The 22,667-nt window shown below is 39.8% G+C and overlaps 1 protein-coding gene across 3 annotated transcripts; it reads right to left on the bottom strand.

Moving 5' to 3' along the window:
* Positions 1-3,802: 3,802 nt before the first annotated feature.
* Positions 3,803-21,694, bottom strand: NUP42 (nucleoporin 42). Of its 3 annotated transcripts, XM_071094933.1 has the most exons (8): positions 21,387-21,694; positions 18,276-18,504; positions 16,485-16,579; positions 9,383-9,459; positions 8,533-8,619; positions 7,748-7,822; positions 5,254-5,338; positions 3,803-4,638 (listed from the first exon to the last, which is right to left on the bottom strand). In XM_071094933.1, the coding sequence occupies exons 1-8, from the start codon at positions 21,505-21,507 to the stop codon at positions 4,061-4,063; spliced, it is 1,347 nt and encodes a 448-aa protein (XP_070951034.1). In that variant the 5' UTR covers positions 21,508-21,694; the 3' UTR covers positions 3,803-4,060. The 3 variants fall into 3 exon arrangements, with proteins under 3 accessions (XP_070951034.1, XP_011729459.1, XP_070951033.1); XM_011731157.2 differs by lacking the exon at positions 7,748-7,822 and having other exon boundaries at positions 21,387-21,671; XM_071094932.1 differs by lacking the exons at positions 7,748-7,822; positions 21,387-21,694 and adding an exon at positions 21,104-21,357.
* Between the last annotated feature and the right edge of the window lie 973 nt (positions 21,695-22,667).

The following is a 22,667-nucleotide window of genomic DNA, read 5'->3' as shown; positions in this document are numbered from 1 at the left end:
TGGCTAGGCCTCAGAAAACTTACAATTATGGCAGAAGGAGACGCAAACACATCCTTCTTCGTATGGCAGCAGCAGAGAGAATAAGAGCCCAGCAAAGGGGGAAGCCCCTAAACCATCAGATCTCATGAGAACTCACTATGATGGGAACAGAATGAGGGAAACCAGCCCCATGATTCAGTTATCTCCACATGGTCCCGCCCTTGACACATGGGGATTATTACAATTCAAGACGAGATTTTGGGTGGGGACACAGCCAAATCATATCAGTGCTTATTATCCACATGCTATTATTCCTATATTTATGTATCCATAAATAATACTATAGTATTGTTTTGCTCTTTTGTACTTTAAATGGTATATCATACATACTTTTCTGTACCTTCCCATTTTTGGTGGTTGTTTATACAAGTAACTAGAGTCATTATACAGTTATATTCCATTATGCCAAAGTTTATCCATTATCCCGTGGATGGACTTCTGGTGCTTTCTGTTTTGCTATATAAACAATACTGTGTACATTTTTGTACATCTCCTTTACACAGGAAATAGTTTCTCACATGTTCATGTGCATACAAATCATTTGGTTGGTCTTGTTAAAATGCAGACTGATTCAGTAAGTTTGGGGTGGGACCTGCAAATTGTACTCATATGAAGAAAAATGGGGGAAACATATAAAGTTAATGCTATTGTAGAAAACACAAAAAAAAGACAAAGTGGCCTCATAATCTAGTATCTAGTATAGCAGAGTGGTTTAAACATGGCCCCTTTAAGTTCAGTGTTTGAATTACAACTCAACTATTTGCAAGTTGAGTGACTTTGTCTAGGTCATTTAATGTCTCCAAATCTTGCTCTTCTCATTTAGAAAATGAGGATTGTTATAATAGCACCTAGATTACATGGTTGTGATGAGGCAATTTGCTAATATACTAGATACAGAATGCTTAGGACATTGTCTGGCACATAGCAAAAACTCACTAAAATTTGAGCTATTATTGTTAACTTTTAGGCTCCCCCCCATGAATATATTATTTCCCTCCAAATGGATCACAATGTACATGCTATTTTTATAGCAAACTCTGGTCCACTGATTGCAGAAAACATTTCATAGTTATTCTCTATTAAGTCATTTAGACAGGCTATTTAGTATTCCAGTGTATGTATTTACCACAATTAAATCATTGTTGATGCATCAAGTTGAATTATTTTACTCTTATGAATAATACTGTGTAGCTAAATCATTTCATTCCTTTTAGTTTTAATGTCAGCTCACTTTCTCTCCCCTTCTAATCAGCTCTCAGCTGTTACTGTTCTCCCATTCTAATCTGTGATCAGATAATCAAGCGAGTTAAATCAGTTTATTTGCTATACCTTATCTGCAATTCTGTCACTTGCTCTAGGCCTTTGGTAAAAGGGACAGCTATTGCAGCAGCTGTGAAGGGAGGCTGTTTTTGCCTATTTTAGGGTATGCCTCTTAGTCAGTCCAGCTCTCCTAGTCTCACTGGATATGAGATTAGGAGATACCATCCAGAAGATGCTGGCACATCCTCTTGCTGTGGGTGCCTTTTCCCTTCTACTCCCTCCCTATTGGGGTCTGAACACTCAACCTACCTTTATGCCCAGCTGCTGCCACTTCATTACTACCTGTTTCTGATTTTTTGAAGCCCCGATGCCCCTTAGCCTAGGTCTGGGAGTTACCAGTTTTCTTGACTTCTGACACCAGTATGCATGCATGGTGCTAGATTCTACTTTGTGGGCCTCTCTGCTTTAGTTTCTCAATTTTTTTAGTAGCCGTAGCACTTATTTGTGCTTTTTAAAAAACTTTGGATCCTGTTAAATTCCCACATTTTGTGTATATGGGAGCACAGAAAACAGACTTCAACAATTAAAATTCCCAGATACAGCTGGATAGGCCTGTTTCCCAAACTTGCCTGAAAGATCACAAGGAATACCTGTTGACATACTCCCAAGCCCATCCCAAAGGGCAGCCCCTGTAATCTGGATATATTATCTGGAGATATTATTTAACAAACACCCCAGGTGATTCTTATAATCAGGCACAGCTGGAAACAATGGGCTTTTAACTTGAATTCTCTGAGATCTTCCAGGACACTGGGACGTTCAACTGATACCTCAGGGAGCTTGTATGCAATTTAAAGGTAGTGTAGGGCTCATCCCAGGGGGCAGGAAAATTCTAGGATTCAAGTATTAGTTCGAATACTGGAAAGTCTTTAGAGTTTGAGACCAAAGAAGGAATTTATGCTCTTTTTGTTTTAATCTTGCTCCTTCTAAAGGAACTTATGCTCTATTTACCATCTCTACACCAGCATGGTTTCAATCCCCTGGGTATAGTATAGATTCTGTCCCAAACACTGGGGTTCCAGAACTGTCAAATGAGTCGTGCAGCTTCTCAAAAAGCATAATGGAGCCGGGCTGGGTGGCTCACGCCTGTAATCCCAGCACTTTGGGAGGCCGAGGCGGGCGGATCACGAGGTCAGGAGATCAAGACCATCCTGGCTAACACGGTGAAACCCCGTCTCTACAAAAAATACAAAAAAATTAGCCAGGTGTGGTGGCGGGCGCCTGTAGTCCCAGCTACTCGCGAGGCTAAGGCGGGAGAATGGCGTGAACCCGGGAGGCGGAGCTTGCAGTGAGAGGAGATCGCGCCATTGCGCTCCAGCTGGGCGACAGAGCGAGACTGTCTCAACAACAAACAACAACAACAACAACAACAACAAAGCAAAATGGAGAATGCGGGTCCTTTGAGGACTGAATCCTTTGCATATGTTAAAATCATTTGGAGTGCCTATCTTTTATTACGTAAGGTTTTATATTCACTTAGAAAAATCAGCTCAATGCCAGACCCGTGTTAGTAACTGCTTTGGCAGTGCTAGCTATGTAATTTTTGAGGCCTGAGAAAGCACAGAACTCTGATATACCTGCTTCAACTCGTGACAGGCCGTTAGTTTCTTGGATCATCCATACGTAAGATACAAATCTTACTCCCTCAATCTGAGGACACAGGGAGATCCAAACACGCACGATAATTCTTTTTTTTTTGGGTTGGGGGGAGAGGGGACGGAGTATGGCTCTGTCACCCAGGCTGGAGTGCAGTGGCGTGATCTCAGCTCACTGCAACCTCTGCCTCCCGGGTTCAAGCCACCCCAGTAGCTGGGATTACAGGTGTCTGCCACCATGCCCAGCTTATTTTTTGTATTTTTAGTAGAGATAGGGTTTCATCATATTGGCCAGGCTGGTCTCGAACTCTCCTTACCTCAAGTGATCTATCTGCCCGCCTCAGCCTCCCAAAGTGCTGGGATTACCGGTGTGAGCTACCGTACCTGGCCATGCCTAAGAAGATCTAGAAACAGAAACTGGTAAATCCTGACCACACTACACACATTATTTACTCATATGAGATCACAATTTGTTTCTCTTACAACTCATCCATTTGACAGACTAATGTGATGAATAAATAGAATTCTATAAAAGTGAGGCCAAAATAAAAAGCAGCCTAAGATTGTTGAAGAAAACTCAAATGGTGGTCCATGAGACTGCCAAAGTTGAGAGGCAGTCTCAAACTAATGGGGGGGAAATGCCCCTATGGTTCTAAAAATAAAAGCTTGTCACTCTTTACAAACTGTGATTTATCTCTTTGAGAGAATCTTGAACATGAAGTCATGCTATTAATGTTTATTCTAACAGTAGGCTAAATATTTGAGCATATTCCCCCTAATAGTTCCAGAAATTATCTCCTTCCTAAAAAAAAAAGTTTAAAACTTTAAATGGTGAGATAGTAAAGTGGTGTGGCATGAGAAAAGTACTTTATTCATGCAAAATTTTTCAGTTCCATTCAAAATTACAGTACAAAAAAATTCCCTTGCTTGCTGAGTTTTTGTTACTTTTTACTTAAATATTTAGACTTAAGAAAAAATAAAATTTAAAATCACTATTAATGGAAGCTTATATTCCTTATGAATACATGTATGCATATATGCACCTCTATATGAATCACTCAAAACAATTTCAAACATCATTCTTTTTTGTATTTAAAACTGCCCTTTTAAATATTTAGAAGTTCCAGAGGTGGAGGCTTTAATGGAATTTTTCCCAGAGTAAATTTCTTGGATTGAAATTGTTCCAGTTCTTCTACTGTTAGTTTATCTCTGGGTGTGAATAACACATTATCTGTTGCAAAGATGCTGCTTGAGGCTGAGAGAGAAGTGGATATGCTGCTATTTCCAAAAGTGTCACTGGATGGCTTAGAAAAAGCAGTGTGAGAATGTGAGCTCGGACTACCAAAACCAGCCACAGAACTGCCACCTCCAAAGGCTGGGGCCACTGGAGCTCTAATAGCACCTGTTGCCAAGGAAGTTGGAAGTCCTGAAAATCCAGGTGATCCAAAGCTGGAAGCTGCAGGGCTTTTGAATGAAAATGATGCAGCCGATGTAACTTCAGGTTTCCCAAATCCAAAAGCTGGAGCAGAAGTAGAGATAGCTGAACTGGTAGAGGCTGCAGCTCCAAATGCTGGGGAACTCCCAAAACCAGCAGGGCTTCCAGAAGAGGCAGCGGCAAATCCAGAGTTTGTTTTAAAACTAAAGTTCTGAGCATTATCACTGCTGCTGTTATTGACTGGAAAGCCTACAAAAAACAAAACAAAGCAGGAAAAAAATTTATTATAGTCAAAAAAATGTCACCATTATTTCCTTCCCCTATCTTTCTTTTTTATGTCATGTTTCAGTATTGAGAAGCTTACTGGAAGGATGAGATGAGAAAAGTAAAAATGAGAGGCTAGAACTACCCACTAAAGCCTGCTTCCTGCCTTTTCTGCTAACAATCCCATTTTCACCTTGATTGACCTTCACCCAAGGAGAAACCACAGGGACAAGAGAACAGACTTTCACTTTGGTTTCTACTTACCTCACCAGAGCTGCCACCTGAAGACAATGCTATGCTGTTAAACATAGTGACAAGAAAGTTCTCAAAGGTGCTGCTATCATAGCTATGTACTTCTACGAAACTCCTGAAAAACCATTCCTAAAATGGACTTCTAAAGCTTAAGTGTCTTTCAAAGAACATGCCCAATCTGGCCTCCATTTCACAAATGTCTAATGAGCCAAATGCTTTGAGGTTCTATGATGGAAGGTTGTAGAATTTATGAAGGTAATTTAAAATGGTGATTCAGGCTTATAATTTGAAACCTATAAAATCTAATTTTTCTAAATCAGTTAAGTCCTGTATTACTTTATCACTTACCTGGCGACACAAATGTTGCTGCTTGACTACTGCCAAATCCAAATGCAGGTGCTGCTTGATTTACACCATCCTTTACATCAGAGAGCTGGAAAAAAAAAAAGTGTGCAAATAATAAAGTGCTTGATGAATAATGCTCCAGTATCTTTTCTATACATTTTATGGACAAATTCAATTTTTTAAAACGTGCATTAAAGGCTGGGTGTGGTGGCTCACACCTATAATCCCAGCACTTTGGGAGGCTGAGATGGTGAAGGGCTTGAGCCTATGAGTCTGGGATGAGCCTCAGCAACACAGTGAGACCCCCATCTCTACAAAAAATTAGCCAGTGGTCCCAGCTATTTGGGAACCTGAGGTGGGAGGATCACTTGAGCCTGGGAAAGCCTGGGTGACAAAGTAAGACTATGACTCAAAAAAAGAACAGAAAAGAGAAGAAAAAAGTGCATTAAAAAAGGCAAAGTTAAATGCTTAACATGGAAAATGCCCATAATATGATGTTGAAAAGGATAAGATCTAATACTGTATAAACAGTATAATCACAACTAATAATATGAATATGCATAAAAAAATGTACATTAGTAAGTTAACAGTGATTGTCTCTGGCTGATGAATTACGGTTGATTTAAATTTTATTTATGCTTTTTTATACTTTCTAAATTCCTAAAATGAGCAGATATTATAATGAGAAAAATATTTTTAAATTTTTTTCAGTGTCTATAAGGTTAGATCTGCATTTATAGAGAAATCTAGATATTAGGTAAAAAGGACCTTTATAGTATACCCAGTCAACTTTAATACTCGAAATGAAGTAGATCCACTATTATATAATTAAAAGCTTATGACCAAATATCCATTAAACATTTCCCATTCCCTGAAAGTACTTTATGTTCTTGCTATTCTGTGCTCTAGAAATGTCTTTCATCTCTGCTTACTGAAATCTTAATCCTCCTTTCAAGGAACTTTGTACTTGCTCCTTCCTTCCAAGAAGACTTTCTTAATCATCCAAAGCAAACATAAGTGATTTCTTTCAGTTGGAAGCCTCAAAAGCATTCTCTGGCCGGTGCAGTGGCTCACAACTGTAATCCCAGCACTTTGGGAGGCTGAGGCGGGCGGATCATGACATCAGGAGATTGAGAACATCCTGGCTAACACAGTGAAACCCCATATCTACTAAAAATACAAAAAAATTAGCCAGGCATGGTGGCAGGTGCCTGTAGTCCCAGCTACTCGGGAGGCTGAGGCTGGAGAATGGCGTGAACCCCGGAGGCAGAGCTTGCAGTGAGCCGAGATCGCACCACTGCACTCCAGCCTGGGCGACAGAACGAGACTCTATCTCAAAAAAAAAAAAATAATAATAATAAAAAATTTTTTTTTTTTTTTTGAGACTGAAACCTCCACCTCCTGGGTTCAAGTGATTCTCCTGCCTCAGCCTCCTGAGTAGCTAAGATTACAGGCGTGCGCTACCATGCCTGGCTAATTTTTGTATTTTTAGTAGAGACCGGGTTTCACCACGTTGGTCAGGCTGGTCTTAAACTCCTGACCTCATAATCTGCCTGCCTCGGCCTCCCAAAGTGCTGGGATTACAGGCGTCAGCCACTGCGCCCAGCCCTCAAGAGCATTCTTTAAAGAATCAACTTTTTTTGAGGTATAGTCTAATATAATAAAATGCATCCATTTTTTGTATATATTTCAATGAGTTCTAACAAACTTGCAACCACCACAATCGAGATTCAAAACATTTTTGTTCCCTGAAAGTTCTTTTGTGTCCCTTTCCAGTCAACTCCCTCTCAACTCCTCGTCCCCGGCAACCACTCTATCTGCTTTCTATCACTACAAATGAGACTTGTCTTTTCCAGAGTTTCATACAAATGGCATCACATGGTCTACACTATTGGTTTTGTTTTTTGGTCTGGCTTCTCTTCCTCAGTGTAATATTCATTAACAGGCAGATGATAAATTATAATATATCCATACAATGGGTTACCATTCAGCATAAAGAAGGCGTGAACTACTGATACATGTTAAGTCAGCTATGGGTGGGTTGTCCCACATCCTCACCTATGGGGGGGCCCTGGGCAGCTAGCAAAGAGCAGGGACCTTCCAGCCCTGAGGGAAGTTCCACAGTTCTTTGGACTCAGTTATCCTTTCTCCATCAGCTCTCATCCATGGTGATGGTGGCCCACCTCCCACACAAGGACAGACTACTTCCAAGAGGTCCCACTAAATTCAAATAGCATTACAACAACTAAAAGGTCAAAGAAATTAGCTTGCACAAGAGTCTAGTTATTCAGGAAGCACATATTTAAGAAAGGGGAGGGGTGTTGGGACTGTCAACCATTCACTAAGTGTAGGGACACAGTACTCTCATATCCTTTATACAGAGTAGAAACCATCTGAGAAATTGGAAATATTAAAATTATAAATGTGAATATCTTATTTTAAAATAAAATTCTTAAGAACTTTTTAATGGGTGTAGAAACATCATAACTTTATTTACAAGGATAATGAACTTGCTACAGTCAGGACCATAGATCTTTGGAGACACGTGGGTATATATCTTCCAAAGGCATTTCTGTTTAAGACAAGGAACATACTGTGTTCTTCAGTCACAAAATGATACATTACATTCTAAATGTGCATTCATATAATTGTTCAAAGTAATTTCTTTTTACATACAGATAACTTTAAATACTTGAATTTATATAAGTTTGCCATATTCAAAACTAGCACTACCAAAGTTAACAAATTTACCCTAAAAAGCTTTTAAAAGCATAACTGGCCGGGTGCGGTGGCTCACGCCTGTAATCCCAGCACTTTGGAAGGCCGAGGTGGGCAGATCACGAGGTCAGGAGATCGAGACCATACTGGCTAACATGGTGAAATCCCGTCTCTACTAAAAAATACAAAAAAGTAGCCAGGCGTGGTGGTGGGCGCCTGTAGTCCCAGCTACTCGGGAGGCTGAGGCAGGAGAATGGTGTGAACATGGGAGGCGGAGCTTGCAGTGAGCCGAGATCACGCCACTGCACTCCAGCCTGGGCCACAGAGCCAGACTCCGTCTCAAAAAAAAAAAAAAAAAAAGCATAACTATTTCTGCTTTTCTGACCAAGGAACACAGAGAAAACTATTTCAAGACCTTGACTCTTAAGTGATGCTATTTTGGGAACGTGTATCATAATTCTTGACAGAAAATTTTTGTTTTGCTTTCCAAATCTAAAGTAAAATATTCTCTTCAAAAAAGCAATAGGTAAGACACTTCCCTCAAGAAAACTCTCCCATACTCACCAAAGCTACTTTAGTTGATATATTTAGACTTTTCAGTTCATTTACCCTGTTCCTCCATTGATTTATTAAATGTTGGACAGAATTTAGCTGAAAAGGGAAGACAGAAAAATAACAGTTCAATATTGTATGTTTAAGTTAGTTTCTTCAATAAAAACTTCACATATTTCTTTGCCAAAATCACGAAAGGTTTATGTAACAGTTTTATGGCCCATGACTTGCAAAATTTGCATTGACTTGGCCTGTTTGTCAAAGATATTCCAGCTCCAGTTCCCTCTCCCTGTTCAACTCCTTGTATCATCTGGTTAATATCACAAGCATCTGGCAGCACGTAGTTAGTTATATTTGGATGGGAGGTGAACACATGTACTAGTTGAAATGCATGATCATGACTGTAGAAACAGAAAAATACAGCATTTAAACTGCTTCCTTCAGGTACTCAACTTATTGTCAAGATTTTTATTTTTTTTTTGATATCTGATATATGAAGATGTTAATCTGTATTACAGACTGTATCTTATTTAACTTTGTTTTTCTAGCATTCATCACTGGATCTGTACCTAACAGATGTTCAATAAATATCTGTCAAATGGTAAAACGGTTTCATTTCTGGGACTGACTGTTAGGTAATTTGTAATAAAAATAGTAATATTCCTAATTATTAAAGTAAAAATATACTATCATTTTAATAACCAACCAATTTAAATGAAAATAATATAGAAAAGAAAAATAGCCTTCTCCTGAAAAAAGATCATAGACCTTATCGGTTTTGCCAAAATACAAGCCACAATAAAGAAAGCAGTAATTAACAGCTCATCTGTTATTGCAGTAGATTAATAGGAAACAAACTTACATAACTCTGTAAGTTATTGCTGGTTAAGAAGTTATGGTATTCAAGTCTCAATTCCTCTGGTGAAATGTCTGTAAAACCTGAAGTGAGGAATCAATTGGAATCTTTAAAATAAATGCCAATAATTTTGATAGTAAAGCTACAGGTGCTAAACAAGAAAATATCTAATGTTGATTAGAAAATTTTCATAATCATAAGGAAGAAACTTAAAGCCTACACTCTACTTAATGTTTAATAAAGTGTAAAATTACAGTAAAATATAGTTGGTTATTTTGATCTTTAAATGGGGAAGAATTTTCTAAAGATAGGTGGGGTAGAATGAACAACAAACACAAGAGAAAGATTTGACTACACTTGTATTCAAACTTATATTTTAAAAAATCTGCCAGAAACTATACTAAGCAAAATTACAAGGCAAATTGTACACTAGGAAAATTGCAATTTTAACATGTATGACAAGAGAAGAACTAATGCCCTAATGTATAAATAGCTCTTACAAATAAATGAGAAAAGTAAATGAATTTGGGCAAAGATAATGAACAGGCAATTCACACACAAAAAAATCAAATAGTAAATAAATGAAAGTTAAATGCAACTTAAAATATAGATAAAATGCTTTACTTATCAGACTGGCAGAAATTTTAAAAGCTGGTATTTACTGTTGTTCCAAATGTGGTGAAATGTATCATTTCCTAAATTACTGTTAAGGGAATTAAAATGGTACAAGTTTTCTGGGAGGGATAATTATTAATAAGCATCACAAGCCTGAAAAACATTCATATCCTGTGACTTATAATACAATTTACAGGATTTAACCTTGGGAAATAGTTATATATGTAAACAAAGGTCACTATGTATAGGGGTGCTCATTCTAATATTTTTAGTACCAGAAACAAACTGAAAGCAAAAATTAGAATATAAAACTAGGGCCAGGTGCGGTAGCTCATACCTGTAGTCCTAGCACTTTGGGAGGCTGAGGCAGATGGATCACGAGGTCAGGAGATCGAGACCATCCTGGCTAACATGGTGAAACCCCGTCTCTACTAAAAATACAAAACATTAGCTGGGCGTGGTGGCATGCGCCTGTAATCCCAGCTACTCGGGAGGCTGAGGCAGGAGAACTGTTTGAACCTGGGAGGCAGAGGTGGCAGTCAGCTGAGATTGCGCCACTGCACTCCAGCCTGGGCGACAAAGCGAGACTCTGCCTCAAAAATAAATAAATAAATAAAACTAGATTACAGCTGGGCACGGTGGCTCATGCCTGTAGTCCCAGCACTTTGGGAGACCAAGGCCGGTGGATCACCTGAGGCCAGGAGCTCAAGACCAGTCTGGCCAACATGGCGAAACCCTGTTTCTACTAAAAATACAAAAATTAGTTAGGCGTGTTGGCATATGCCTATAATCCGAGCGACTCAGGAGACTGAAGCTGGAGAATCACTTGAACCCAGAAGGCGGAGGCTGTAGTGAGCTGAGATTGCGCCACTGCACTCCCGCCTGGGTAACAAGAGCGAAACTCTATCTCAAAAAAACAAAACAAAACAAAGAAAAACTAGATTACGATCCTAATTATATATATGTATATGTATATATGTATAGGTATACATATATACACACATAGAACAACTTGTACATCCCTGTACAAGTGGACCCCTGCAGTTCTGCTCAAGAGCCAACCATACACAAAGCTGTACAGGGCCCACTTGTACAGGGATTTTCTTCTGCCTCTGCCACTCCTGAGACAGCGAGACCAAACCCACCTAGCCCTGTGCTACTCAACTTAAAGACAACAAGGATGAAGACTTTTATGATCATCCACTTCCACTATGTGAAGAATATGTTTTCTTTTCCTTATGATTTTCTATTTTTTTTTTTTTTTGAGACGAAGTCTTGCTCTGTTGCCCAAGCTGGAGTGCAGTGGCGTGATCTCGGTTTACTGCAACCTCTGCCTCCCAGGTTCAGGCAATTCTCCTGCCGTGGCCTCCCCAGTAGCTGGGATTATAGGCATACACCACCAAACCCGGCTAATGGTTTTTGTATCTTTAGTAGAGATGGGGTTTCACCACATTGGTGAGGCTGGTCTCGAACTCCTGACCTTGTGATCCGCCCACCTCGGCCTCCCAAAGTGCTGGGATTACAGGCGTGAGCCACCGCGCCTGACCCCTTATGATTTTCTTAACATTTTCTTTTCTCTTACAGTAGGTTATTAGTAGTTAAGCTTTTGGGGAATCAAAGCTTATATGTGGATTTTTGACTGCACAGAGGATCAGTGCCCCTAAACTCTATGTTGTTCAAGGGTCAATTGTATACATAAACAAGAAATATGTTTGTGTGTGTATGTTTTGAAAGAAATATACTAAAATGTAGTAGTTATCTCTGTGATAACAGGTTATTTTTATTTTATTTATATATTTCTGTACTTTCCAAGTTTTCTAAAGCAAAAGCTGTAACCGGTTTTTTTTTTTTTTTATTTTTGAGACAGGGTCTCATTCCTGTCACTCAGGCTGGAGTGCAGTGGCTCATTGCCGCCTTAACTTCCTGGGCTCAAGTGATCCTCCCATCTCAGCCTCCTGGGTAGCTGGGACTATAGGAATGTGCTACCACACCCTGGTAGAGCCACGGTTTCGCTATGTTGCCCAGGTTGGTCTCAAACTCTTGGGCTCAAGTGATCCACCTGCCTCAGCCTCCCAAAGTGCTAGGATTACAAGCATGAGCCACCATATCTGGTCCAAAAGCTGTAACTTTATAATTGGGCAAACTTACTAAGAAAGGCAAAAAATGTTCAAGATATTTTCTACAAAAAATTCCTTGTAACCCAGTTATTATTAACTCGAAGGACACCTGCTTCAGAATAAAGGAAAGATTAAATGTTCAAAGCAGAACCCTGGATTCCTTCTAATGACTTGTCTTCCCCATCTTTACTGACGCCTCAAGCCAAAAAACCCTAGGAATCACCTTGGATTTCTCTTTCCCTATATCTAATTAATCAGTATCCTGCCAGTTCAAGCTCCAACAGAACCCAAATATGACCAATTCTGTCTTCACTGCTATGAACTCTAGTCACAAGCAGCAACGTCTTCTGTCTCCCTATCTCTACTTTTGCCTCTGCTCCCAACAGACCTTTTTTATCCCCCCTCACACAGCATGTTGAGTTAGCTTTTCCTAATCAGATCACGTCCCTCTTTTGCTTAAAGTTCTTCATGGCTGCCTGCCCAGTGCAATTAGGCCCAACATGATCTGGCCCCTGGCTATCTCTCTGGCCTTACTGTCATATTGCTTTCCCTTGTTTACTCTCCTCCAGTAATTCAGGCCTCACTAGTCTGTAAACACTGCCAACCTTGTTCTTACCTCAGGGCCTTTGCAATAGCTAGTCCTACTGCCAGGAATGTTTTCCCCCAAATCTTCCCGTAACTGATACCCTCTCTTTATGCAGGACTCATTCCCAATACTGCCTCCCAGGAATAGATAACCACTCTATCTAAAGGAACATTGTTCCCCTAATTGCCTCCTATTCCTTCCAGCCAAGCTCAACCAGAATTCCTCATCTGAACCACAGAACACAGAAAACGATTTGAGTGACAATTTTCTCAAGTCTCGTAAAATGGGGCAAAAGTAGTATCATTCTATTATAGCTGCATAGAAAAAGTTAATTTATTAATACAATGGATTAATTCTACATGCATGATAAACCAGTGGATTTTAATATAATACCACAAAAGGATAGAAGTACGCAAACTTTTGGTCTCAGGACTCCTTTACATTCTTAAAAATCATTAAGGACCCCAAAGAATGTTTGTTTACATGGGTTACTTACATTGATAATTACCACATTTGAAATGAAAACTGAGAAACTTAGTATTAATTTATTTAAAAGAAACCAATTACCTATCTACATAAATGAAAAAGCTATTTTCCAAAACAAAAAATGAAAATTTAGTAAGATTAATAGCCTTGCTTTATGTTTATACATCTCTTAATGTTTGGCTTAATAGAAGGCTGCTGGATTCTTATATATGTTTCTGCATTCATTCTGTTGCAATATGTTGTTCTGACTGAAGTGTATGCAGAAAACGGGCACTCACACAGACACGTATTGGAAAAGGAAGACTTAAATGGCTTTTTCAAGTAACTGTGGACATTTTTCTTTGATACTACACCAAAACTTGACAAGTGGTAGTTTCTTAAAAGTTAATTATAACACAGACTCAAGCCATACTAATGAACTTTTTGTGGTATTATATTAAAATCCACTGGTTTATCATGCATGTAGAATGGACTTTCAGCCATGCATAATTTTGTAATATCACACATAAGTCATTTTAAAAATGCCAGTTCACCGAGTTATGCAGAACTTCCAAACATTGGCATGTTATTATACAACATAAAATTTTTTTTTTTTTTTTTTTTTTTTTGAGACAGTCTCGCTCTGTCACCCAGGCTGGAGTACAGTGGCACAATCTCGGCTCACTGCAAGCTCCGCCTCCCAGGTTCACACTATTCTCCTGCCTCAGCCTCCCGAGTAGCCACAACATCTGGCTAATTTTTTGTATTTTTTAGTAGAGACGGGGTTTCACTGTGTTAGCCAGGATGGTCTCCATCTCCTGACCTCATGATCCGCCCACTTCGGCCTCCCAAAGTGCTGGGATTACAGGTGTGAGCGACCACGCACGGCCATAAAATTTTTTTAAAGAGACAGGGTCTCACTCTGTCACCCAGGCTGGAGTGTGGAGGCACCATCAGAACTCTTCATAACTTTGAACTCTTGAACTCAAGTGATTCCCCCCCACCTCAGCCTCCAGAGTAGCTAAGACTCTTGGCATATGCCATCATACTCAGGCTAATTTTTCTATTTTTTGTAGAGACAGGGTCTTGTTATGTTTTCCGGGGGGTGTCTCGAACTCCTGGCTTCAAGCCATCCTCCTACCTCAGCCTCTAAAAGCACTGGGATGACAGGCATGAGCTGCTGTGTGTGGCCCTCACATTTGTGAATGTTGCCATCCGTTTCATCAGAAGAGATTTTTAAGTATTGAGAAGTCATCATGTTCATGATGACAAACAAGTTTTCCGTAATTCCAATTTTTGCTTGAAAGTTTTAATTTTTTTCTTTGGCAATAAACACTATCAACTGTTTTCTTCTAAATAACCATAGTTGTCATTCCTTTCAAATAAATATTGTCTTTGAAAAAAGTGGCTAGCTCAGTCCAACATGAACAATCACACAAGATAACCATCACACTTGGGCATGGGGCAGACACACTTTGTATGTGCTCCCCATTTTGTCACACAGAATACTACAAAGGTGTGTACTCAGGGTCAAGGGTTAACAAAATTAATAATTTTTATGTCTTCATAAAGGAAGTTCTTAAGTTCAAATGGCATTAAACTTTTTTTTATTGTGACATCTACTAGTAATTTATTGCCTCTGCCTTGATTCATGCTAAGATACAAGTAGTTCTACTCATCAATGCTTTTGCACCAACAGTGCAAATGTCACCACAGTGAAAAATGGCAATTAATCACTTCGTATTATTAGAAAATATTTTTGAACTTAGGCAACTCCTAAAAGGGCCTCACGGATAAAGTTGCCAGATTCAGCAAATAAAAATACAGGATGCCTAGTTAAATTTGAATTTCAGATATACAATAAATACTTTTTTTAGTATAATGTGCCTCAAATATTACATGGGATGTACACATAGTAAAAATACTGTTTGTTTATCTGAAATTTAAATATAACTGGATGTCCCGTATTTTATCTGGCAACTTTATTCAGGAATCCACATTTTGAGAACCACTGCTTTAGGGCAACAGGCATTAGGTTCAATTTGGAATGGATTAATACTCAAGTACTAATACTTAAGCTGATTAAGGGCTTAATACTTTGTTGTTTCTCTATAGAAAATATCATTATCTGAAATCATCTTAGTTTATTTGCAGCACTTATTGTCTTCCTCCCTCAAGAATGTACGATTCATAAGGAAGGGATCTTGTCTGTCTTGCTCATCACTATATTCCTAGCACTTAGCACAAAAGAAATTCAGTAAATATTTGTCAAATGGACAAGTAAATAAATAACTAAGAAGCGTTGCAATGCAAATGCTCACAGAAAATGAGCAACTAGAACTGAGACAGAGGAAAGATCCCAAGGTTCTGCGATATTGATTGCAAGGGCTCCCATCTGCAAGATACGCACTGTTTCCTCAAAAGGATGGAGGCCCAGGAACACCTAGAGTGGGCTTGGAAAAGCCTGGTGGTGTAGGTTTCAGCCCAGAAAGGGCTTAGGGACTATGGACAAAAAAAAAAAAAAGAGAGAGAGAAGAATATTCTAAAGCAAATGCTATTTCAGGCCCCAGGCCAGGTGTGGTGGCTCACACCTGTAATCCCAGCACTTTGGGAGGCCATGGCGGGCAGATCACCTGAGGTCAGGAGTTCGAGACCAGCCTGGCTAACATGGCAAAACCCCGTCTCTACTAAAAATACAAAAATTAGCCGGGTGTGGTGGCGGGCACCTGTAATCCCAGCTATTCAGGAGGCTGAGGCAGGAGAATCACTTGAACCTGGGAGGCAGAGGTCACAGTGAGCCGAGATCGCATCAATGCACTCCAGCCTGGGGGACAAGAGTGAAACTCCGTCTTAAAAAAAAAAAAAAAAAAGTTGCTGTCCCTGTAGCCCAGCTAAGCCTCCTCACATCTAAATATTATCTCCAGAACGGGTCTCCACACAACTATTCTTAGAAGGAAAGATAGGGAAGAAAGAACAGAACCAGGCAGCCAAGGCCTCAATGACAGGCAGGATGTGACTCTTCTATTCACTACAGGAAGCTAAGAGGTTCCAAAGTTGTATATACAGGGAATCAAGAATGTAGACTGTCTTCCTGGGCTTTATTTAAATGTTTTCTCCCAAGAACTACATGTCTTAAAATACTATATTCTCCAACCTTAATCTCTAAATTATGAGGTTTGGCTAGAATACTCAAATACTTTAAACAATGTCCAAACTCTCCTAGTTGTAGCTAAGTTGGTGGTTGATTTCTTTATTTGGCATTCTTTTGGTTTTAGAAAATAATAGTTTTAGAACATATTTTTTAAATGCACAATTTTTCAGTTACCTGAAATATTAGGTTTCTTTTTCACTGGTGAATAAACAGAAAACATCCACTGCCCTGATGATTCCCAAACCTCCATATCTTTTACAATTCCTTCCCTGCAAAAAGAAAAAAAAACAAAAAAGAGTAAAGGATCTTCTTAGCTGCTTGGTAAAATTTATTGTTAATGGTTTTCCACAACTGAAAATTTAAATTCTAGTAAATACATAGTTCAAAATATTTTCCATTATATTTTCTGAAGAGTGTTCTTTAAAGCACAAGTTTATAGAAGTGTGAACTATATGGTTACAAATGGTATTATAATGTCAGAGAAGTTAATGAGTTTGATTTTCCAATACACTGACCCATTAACCAATATACTTACATAAATACTATCACAGATACCATACTTTTTTTAGGAACTAAAATCTAAAATAGTAACTTTAATCTTTCTTTGTTAATTATCACAAACATCAATAATCATTTAACTGGGAAGAACAAAGTACCACTTACGTGATACAGAATCATAATATTTTAAAGGTGGGTTATAGGACTTCAGAGATCATTTTATCTAATTCTCGCATTTTGCAACAGGGGAAACAGACCCACATCCATACAACTAATCTGTGGTAATGCCATGGGTAGATTCGGCTGTAAATTAGTTTCTTCCTACTTAGACTATGTCAATAAAAGGAGAATTATCACAGAGAAAACTGTATTAAATTTAGGACTGTAACAAATGCAGAAAGTAAGGTTTTGTTTGTTCATTTACTTAAAAAAAAATCAGCTGTATATGGTACATGGCTCAAAATATCTACAACTGGTTCTGATTTAATTAGGAGAAGTAAAAGACTAACCAGTTACATTTAAATTCCATCCTGGTCACCATGAGTTGAGGGAACATTACAGATAGCCAAGCATTGTTTTGACACCAGCCATAAATTTTACCATAAATATTCTCAAGAAATGTCATATATCTACCTCACAATAAATGTAGGAAATCAAATGAGATCAGTTTGAATAGGATAATCCAAGTAAAAGTTTTAGAAATAAATAAGATATGTGACTGGGTATGGTGGCTCATGCCTATAATCCCAGCACTTTGGGAGGCTGAGGCAGGCAGATCACTTGAGGTCAAGAGTTCAAGACCAACCTGGCCAACATGGTGAAACCCCATCTCTACTAAAAACACAAAACATGAGCTGGCGTGGTGTCAGGCACCTGTAATACCAGCTACTTGGGAGGCTGAGGCAGGAGAATGGCTTGAGCCTGGAAGGCGGAGGCTGCAGCAAGCTGAGATTGCACCACTGCACTCTAGCCTGGGCAACAGAGCGAGACTCCATCTCTAAATAAATAAATAGAGAGAGAGAGACAGAGATGGTATAAGTGACCTCCAAGTTTACAAGTTGTTCTAAATTACATCACACTTTGTAAAGGACTTGTAAGTTAGAATGAACTTAAGGAGGACTAATCTTAGAAAGATATTCACAATATAGTGTTATCAACACAAAGTGGAAAAAGCATAATTATCCCTAGGAAGGCACTCTACTATTATAGAAAGATAATATATTTTTAAGTGAAATAAAGTTTAGGATAATACATAGCAAAAGAGTGGCTATCTATGAGTGATAGGATTGTGGGTGACTTTTTTTTGCTTACTCTGATTTAAAAATAATGCATTATTTCTTTTTTAAAGAAAATATTGTATTATGAAAAGATGTTACAAAAAAAGAGAAAACAAAATACAAAGATTGTAGGTGCTTTTGAAAAAACATAAGCAAATGGATAGTAATTTTCCTGAAAGCTTTCACTTACAGAAGTTTCTTTTCATCTTTCTGCTCATCAGGACTAAGTGAACCAAATGGGTTCTCAGACAATCCAAAGCCTTCTTTCCTGTTAGTTGAAGCTCCAGAATCAAAAGAACCGAAAGATGGCTTTTCTTGATCTCTGCTGCCCCCCCATGGTGTGGATTTGGAGAAACTGGATGGCTGGATGACATTGGAGTATCTCTGGCTAGTGGTATTCCATCCACGTCTATTATTACCTAAAATAAACAATAAAACAAAATAATTTTGCTAGCAACTTTTCTTTTTATTTTATTTCTTTTTAATTGAGATGGGGTCTCACTCTGTTGCCCAGGATGGAGGACAGTGGCATGATCTTGGCTCACTGTAACCTCAACCTCCCAGGCTCAATCCTCCCACCTCAGCCTCCTGAGTAGCTGGGACCACAGGCGTTTTTTGCACACCACCATGTCTGGCTAATTGTTGTACTTTTTGTAGAGACAGGGTCTTGCCATATTGCGTGGGCTGGTCTCGAACTCCTGGGCTCAAGCAATCCAGCCGCCTTGGCCTCCCAAAGTGCTGGGATTACAGGCATGAGCTACTGTGTACAGCAACTGTTCTTTTAAATCTCAAAAATCTTTGTATCTTAGTATGTCTAGACATCATAGAAAGATCCAACAAGCACTACATTTAAACTCATTTTAAATGACAATCTCTTCATTTTTTATTTACAGACAGTAGTTAGGTTGTAATATCAACAAATCATATAGTGGCCAATTGCATTTCTGTTTGAGATTCAGAAGAAAATAATATAGAAAAATAGTGATATTTTACTAAATTCAGCTGACAAAGCTTATTAAATAAACAACTGCTTGATAGTCGAGTTGACAGAAGGCATGCATCATAAATCATAAACTCCTTCAGGATAAAAACTTGTGTTTTTATCATTCTTTGCTCCCCCACCAGGCCCTATATTGTAGTAAAGGCTGAAAAATGGACATTGAATTAGTTTCTTGAATATGAAAGATTAGATTCTACCCTCTGTTTTTGGACAGATGCTTAAGTCTATTTGATGCAGTCTTTTCTCTGGGCAAGCACCTACACACCTATTTTCACGGAGAGATTATACATGGTATTTACATGTGAACAAAATGCATGTAGTTCCTCTATGAGTAGCTTTCCAATATTTCATAAATATCAAAATGAAGATTATCTCCTCTCTTTACATATTGGTTTTGTTTTTTAAAATCACTTTAGCAATCTCATTTACTCATCACTTCCTTGTTGGGGCCAAGATTAAGGTAATTCATCTTGTTGCTCACTGAATTAGGAGATAAGCCATTAAATATATCAAAAGTTGGAATGACAAACATGCCCAGTTGTGAAAGTTCATCCTGCAACTCTAAACTACCCTAATAATAACAACAACAACAAAAAAGTGGAGATTGCTAGACCAGATCCTTCAAGTAGGAGTTAATGGTATCTTCTTCTAAAATTCCAAATTTCACTGGGGTATGATATAACTGAAGAAACTCACTTCCTCCTTTTTTTTTTTTAAAAAAAAAAATATTGCTTTTGGTCTTCATACTTAAAATTCTAGAAACATTCATTTGTTTCTGGGAGCTAAATACAAAGTTTGTCTGCTAAATTTTGTTTACACTCACATTCTTCAGACCTGAGTCCTAATTTTTGGTTTGAAATATTTCACTAGATTAATTGTGGATGAAATAAAAGGACTGTCTTCCCTTAAGTGGGATCAGACGTGAAACCATCAAGCAATACAAGGTTTAAAGGTTAGACGTAGCCTGCCGCGGTCACTCACGCCTGTAATCCCAGCACTTTGAAAGACCGAAGCGGGCGGATCACCTGAGGTCACGAGTTCAAGACCGGTCTGGCCAACATGGCGAAATCCTGTCTCTACTAAAAATACAAAACTTTTCAAGGGCATGGTGGCGGGCACCCGTAATTCCAGCTACTCGGGAGGTTGAGGCGTGGGAATCGCTTGAGCCTGGGAGGTGGAGGTCGCAGTGAGCTGCCGGAGAGAGCAAGACGCTGTCTCAAAATATCACATCACACCACACCACACCACACCACACCACACCACACTACATCACATCACATGACATGAAGAGCCCTAAAGGAGGGGAAGGAAGGGAGGCAGCACCTAATTATTAACCCGATCTTTAAAATCTTGTGTTGTTCTAAGGTTTCACGTCTAATCTCTCCTTTCCTTTAAGATAAAAAGCTTTGACAATGATCTAGGCCCAGGGATTAGATTAACGAGGCCCCCACATCCCCTTTCCTCATCTCCCGGAGAGTTAACTGGACTTCCCACCTTCCCAATTTCACCCCAAATTTATGAGCAGGTGCATTTTTTCTGCGGTATGGCTCTATAGGTTTTATTAGATTTTCTTTTCTTTCTTTTTTTTTTTTTTTTTTTTGGAGACAGAATCTCGCTCTGTCGCCCAGACTGGAGTTGGGTGGCGCGATCTTGGCTCACAGCCACCTTCACCTCCCGGGTTCAAGCGATTCTCCTGCCTCAGCCTCCTGAGTAGGTGGGATTACAGGCGCGCGCCACCACGCCTGGCTAATTTTTTTTTTTTGGTATTTTTAGTAGAGACGGGGGGGTTTCACCATGTTGGTCAGGCTGGTCTCGAACTCCTGACCTCGTGATCCGCCCGCCTCGGCCTGCCAAAGTGCTGGGATTACAGGCGTAAGCCACCGCACCTGGCCGGTTTTATTAGATTTCCAAAGAAGTCCACGACTTATCCCAAATGAAGTCCTGATTCTGACCCAAGCTGCTAGCCTCACCCTCGAAAAAACAACTTAGTAATAATTATATTCAATTACGGCATTTACCTACAAGGTAGTTTCGATAGTTAATTCCGATTTAAAAACTCAGTTTCGCAAAAGCATCCAGGCCCAAACCCAGGTCCTCTGAAGCTCAATAAAAACGGACCCCATGAATAATATGTAGATAAAACCCTCGGTTTAAAAACGTTGTGCAGGGCCCATTGGGGCCGGCAAGGCAGCGATGTGGGCACGTTGGGGTCACCAGCACTGGGACACAGGTGGGACGTCCGGTCCCCGCCAGCCGGCCCTTCACGGCTCGGTTACCGCGGAGGATGCAGAGGACATTCACCTGAAGACTGCTGCTGCGGTTGCTGCCGTCCTCCTCCTGCACCCCTGGCACCAGGATGTTCGTTCCAGCACCGATCTCCAAAGCGGCACCGGCCTTGAAGGAAGAATTGACAAATGGCCATTGCAACTGCGCTGCCGACCGAGGGGTCTTCGGTCGGCACCGGTGGATGCCAGTTACTGGGCAGAGAGCCCCAGGCAACTTCCGCGCCCGGCCGGGCTACTGTGACGTCATCTTCTCGCGCCGGGGGAAGGCCTTTTTCCGCCTGTCTCACCCCCCCCCAGTGCCATGAGACGCGTGGACTTGAGCCAATAAGATTTGAGAAGAGCGGACCGCTCTGACGCTTGAGTGTGTCCTGGGAAGGCGGGATGCTTGAACGGTTACGTGAAGACCGGAGGCGCGTTTGACCCCGGTGCAGGGCCTCGGACTACAGGAAGGCTTGAGGCCCAAAATGAGGGGAAAGCGGAGCAAGCAAACGCACAACTTCAGCAAGGCCCTGAGAGGAGACTTAGCTATGATTTGCGAGACCGAGTCGTTCTTGCTAAGACAGTAAAACTTAGCTTGGGTTGAGAAAGTAACAAAATGCCCAGCCTTTCATCTGAATGGATAACAGAGTCAAATAAAGCCAGACGTGACGTTAAGAGGAAACAATGTTTCTTTTAGGACATACTGCAACGGAAAAGTATTACCCCTTTGAGTGAGTAGTACATTCTTACTACACACTCAGAAACCTTGTTCTTTCAAGTCCACATAAACGTTGCTATTTGAAATTATATCAGAACCAGTGAAACGTCCCATCCTTGCCTGGAGGATCTAAGTCTCTCTGACGCAGAGAAGCAGCCTCAATTTCTACCTAGGTGTAGAGCTTCATTCATATAAACGGTTTCTGAAAACATTATATATTTTCTTAACTTTGCAGTTTCCAAGGAAACATGCCCTACATTCAGTTCTCGTCCAGACCTGATGTTAATGCCTTTACACACAGCTATGTTTTGAGATTTCATTTAAATTTCACCTAAACTTCACTCTCCCTGCCAAAACATACAATAACTACCTTTTATTTTGTACGGTGAGACACCCCACAGCTCCTCTGGTGTGCAGTCTTCTTGATTGCAATAAGTCAATAAATCTGACTTTGTTGGCTTACAGGTTTGTGCTGGTGGTTTTAGGATTATTGGGCTGGGAGTGAGCCATCATTCTTGCTCATGTAATTTGTTTGGATTTTGAAGACAGAATCTACAGGACGGGAACTACTTGTCCAAACTAGTTTTTTATTTTCTTTAA

This window comes from Macaca nemestrina, chromosome 4, assembly GCF_043159975.1.
Source record: "Macaca nemestrina isolate mMacNem1 chromosome 4, mMacNem.hap1, whole genome shotgun sequence".
Taxonomy (NCBI): domain Eukaryota; kingdom Metazoa; phylum Chordata; class Mammalia; order Primates; family Cercopithecidae; genus Macaca; species Macaca nemestrina.
This window is presented reverse-complemented; position numbering and strand designations above follow the sequence as displayed.